Source organism: Pterocles gutturalis, unplaced genomic scaffold, assembly GCF_000699245.1.
Source record: "Pterocles gutturalis isolate BGI_N339 unplaced genomic scaffold, ASM69924v1 scaffold51953, whole genome shotgun sequence".
Lineage (NCBI taxonomy): Eukaryota > Metazoa > Chordata > Aves > Pterocliformes > Pteroclidae > Pterocles > Pterocles gutturalis.
In genome coordinates, this window is record NW_010119947.1 from 449 (window position 1) to 4,502 (window position 4,054).

The 4,054-nt window shown below is 39.3% G+C and overlaps 1 protein-coding gene across 1 annotated transcript; it reads left to right on the forward strand.

Moving 5' to 3' along the window:
• Window positions 1–222: 222 nt before the first annotated feature.
• Window positions 223–3,665, forward strand: LOC104464090 (epidermal retinol dehydrogenase 2-like; the record flags this gene model as incomplete). Its single annotated transcript, XM_010076704.1, has 2 exons — window positions 223–552; window positions 3,534–3,665. Coding segments are annotated over exons 1-2 (462 nt in total), but the record flags the coding sequence as incomplete, so codon positions are not given.
• Window positions 3,666–4,054: the final 389 nt, after the last annotated feature.

A 4,054-nucleotide genomic window follows, 5' to 3' on the forward strand; every position in this document is an offset into this window, starting at 1 on the left:
GCAGAATATATTTATTTTAATCCTACTACTAAGAAGCAGGCAGCTTTCACAAAACAAGTCTTTAGTAATGTATTTTGTACCTGCACAAAAGAACAACGTGAAAGAAATACCTGTTTTAAAATCAATCTCTTTTTTCAGTCAATATCTCGGTGTTTTGAAGAGCCAGTAACATATTGTATTTCTGGGTTTGTATAACGGAAGAGAGTTTGCGCCCGAAAAATCATGTGCATCTTCAGAGGCATCCGGAAGATACTACAGTCCCTGAAATCATTAGTTTGCTTAATTTTTGAGAAGTTATTCTCATTCATATTTCCTCCATGCAAAAAACCTTTTGCTGGGGAAATAGTGCTTATTACTGGCTCTGCAAATGGGATTGGAAGGCAGATTGCCTTGAAGTTTGCTCCTTTGGGAGCAACCTTGGTTCTTTGGGACATTGATGATGAAGGTAACAAAGAAACAAGAATTTTAGCCCAAAAAAATGGAGCTGACGGAGTGTTTGCCTACCACTGTGACTGCAGCAATAAAGAGGAGGTCTATGAACAGGCAGACAAGGTAAGATGCAGCTTCTGGCTTCTGATTTGTCTTCTGGCTTCTGATTTTTTGCTTTTTTAATAGTATATGCTATTTATTTTTTTTAGAAACTACTATATGCTAAAGGAAAGTAATCATGTAGGGCAAGGACTTTTTCAGAAGTGGCTTCTAGATAGAACTTTATGTTCGTAACTGGGTTTAATCTCTTCGGTCGAGACTTATCCATTCCCAGTCTTTGCTGTGAGATGGTAACTTATTTTAGACTAAGATTACGGTAAAACATACGGCAGAGGTTAACTCGATTAGCTTGCTTAGGCTTCAAAATTTCTTCCAGATATCAAGAAATTAAAAAAAAAATAAATAAAAACCTTGGAACTTGTAAGGGGGTGGGTCCTTTTCTTTGTCCATTTGTTTATAGAACTGTAGTTCTGTAAGGGTGATGGGAGGTGTAATGGTTTCATAAACACCATCAGGACGTGGCTGGTCTCCAGTCAAATTGGTGATTCAGCTTCAGTTTATTTGGTGGTCAATCCAGCTGGAAAGTAACGTAGAGAAGGACTCCATCTTCTGCTGTGCTTACCTACACTTTGCAAACTATTACTTTTTTATTATTATTATCAGAGTCCATAAATTGGACATTAACATTATTCATTTCTAAAATTATTAATTTTTACTTGTCCTTAAACTACGTACTGCCTGAAAATATTTCCCAGTATAACCTCACTGATAATGCAGTTAGCCACTCTGCCACTTTATCCGAGGATAAATAATCCTTCCTCTGTTAAATTCTCAGTATGTGTACTTGCATACATGACTCTCAAGTCGCATCTTTGACATTCTGTGTCCAAAGGCATACATTAGAGAAATTTAGCTAAGATCTTTCATGACACATGAATGTTGATAGACTGTTTTGGAATAGCCTTGAACTGTAACATTGATTTTCTATAAGTTGTCGAGGGGGGGACCCTTTGTTTTGTGGCTGTTGCTTTTGATTTTAACCAAAACAGATGAATTCTTTCTGAACATGGCTATGAAAGTTTGAAATAAGTATTTTTCCTCAAGACGTGTTCCCAATGAAAAGTGCTTCTAAAGGGTAAGTTGGATCCGGGATCTGTAAGTATCTGGAACTGCAATTCTCATCCTTGCAGTCAGCAAGGGATTATTTTACCTGTACTCGTTAGCAGCATTTGGGGCACAGCCAACTAACAATGCACAGAAAAAAATTCCAATTGGCATTAAATCCCTATTCCCATTAATGCTATCTGCTTCTTGCACAGATATGCACCCAAATGATTCGTTTAAGCTCTTTTAAGTAATTACTCTGTTCGACTTTCCTGTTGATGCTGAACATTTTGAAATTATTTGCTTGTTCTTAGTTTAGCAGTCTCAAAATGTTTGTTTTGTGCACTCAAGTAATTCTCAAGCTCCAAACACGTGAACCACATGAGCCACAGGTCTCCAGCCTGCAGAACTTGCTGTGCCCATAACAGCAGAGAGTATTTTGAAGTGCACAGACTGACCTACAAGCAGAAACTCAAAGAGCTCCTTCAAATTCAGGAATTGTTGTTGAGTTGTTAAATTATTGTTAACCATACCAACATCTTTGTAGGCGCTTGTATGAGTTGAGGAGTAGAGTCTGAAATTTTTTTAGATCAAGAGTTTTTCAGCCAGAAACTGAAACTCCTGCTCTTGGAAATACTTGCAACTTTTTCAGTGGTAATAGGAAGAATCTTGAGCTTGGACACAGAAGATAAAGAAATAGCAGAAAAGTTAAATTAATGGCTTTTATTTGGTATATTCACTGCAGAAAAACTTAGGTATTTTCCCATGATGGAAGTTTTCTTTCTAGGAAGCAAATCAGATCATCAAAGCCATTGGGGAAGGTACGTTGTCATGTGAAGAAAAAAAAAGGATAGTCATACAGACTGACATGGTAGTTAAAAGGTATGAGTGGGGAGAAAATACAGCTCTATCCCACAAAGGAGGAGTTGGGTATTCCTGACATATTCAGGAGTTTCTAGATGTGCATTCATTTGTGCGGGTGGAATGGTGCTAGTATCTGAGCCCTGCTGGACTATGACAAGGAGAAAGAGAGACCCAGCTGGAGAAGCACCAAACAAGTCTCCACTGAACACTGAGGTTCCCCAAGAGACCCAAAGGAAGGTCAAACGTTGTGGCATCAGATCCAAGTTTGCCAGACAGCAGCGTGGCTGGGACTTTTATGTTTTTCTAGTCATTCTATAATTTTTGAGACACCAAACAACTGTTTGCCTCTAGCTCAGAAATCTCTGCAGTGAGCCTGATTCTTACTCCTGTAAGTAAATCTTGGCCATCTGCTTTGATATAAATCCAGACCATGGAATAAAATCTTTTTATAACAAACCCAAATGGAGCTAGATGGTGATTCTGGCCTTCTCTTCAGGTGATGTTATCCATCTATTTCATGGTACATACTTCTGTGCTCACAGTGTTGTCATCCCCCAGGGATCTGCACTGAATTCTTTCCTGTCCAGTAGAAATGATCCGGAAAAGGGGTTGAGCAGGCTGAGGAATACAGGTTCTCACCATACTGGCAATAGGGGACAAGAAATATTCAGGTTGCAATTAAAGTGTGGTCACAGTGCACGCTAAAGCTTTGTCACTCATTACCTTATGTTCCTGTGGAAGCCAAAAGTATTCTGGAGTCTGGGAAGCAATTGGGGGAAAAAAAATCATGGGCTATATGTTAAATACAAAGACATAGGTACCTTATCTCTCTCAGGAAGATCCTAAGCTGCAGAGTGTGAAAGTTGAGGAGACCTGAGGGTCCTGGTCCTTTTTTTACCACAAGGGCTGTGGGGCTAGCTAGACCTTTGATCTGATGCAGTACCACCGTTCTTACATACTTACGTTTCCAGTAGAAATAGAAATAATTGCAAATATCACTAAACATTTTTATAAATGAAACACAAGAGATGAGGATATAATTCTGAAGCTTTCTGCTTATCCTTTTTTTTATTCAGGTTAGAAAAGAAGTTGGGGATGTTACTATTCTAGTCAACAATGCTGGCATATTGATTGGGAAAAAGTTCTGGGACCTCTCAGATGCAGATTTTGAAAAGACCTTAGGAGTCAACTTCTTCGCTCATGTCTGGGTAATGTATTTTTTTCTCTCCTGGGTGAAAGGCAAATATCTTAGTGTGGAAATCACCATGGTGGCATCTACCTGGGTAATCCAATTTGGAATAGGGATGGGACGGTCCTTGAATGGGGAAAGATACTTCTTTTTTTTTTTAATCATCCTGTAATTGGAGACACGCCAAATTGCCAGTCTCCCCACTATGTCTCAGTAATGTTAACACAAACCTGCCTGGGCACTCTGGTAGATCTAAAGGTTGTGCAACCGTGTGGTGAAACGTGCTCTGTCTGTACCAGCTGTGGCTGAACTTAGTGCTGACGTGGTGGCAGGTGACTTTCCTGCTCCTGAGGTTTGCCAGAAGGCTTTGTCTAAAAGAATGAATATATTCATCAACGACTTGGATGA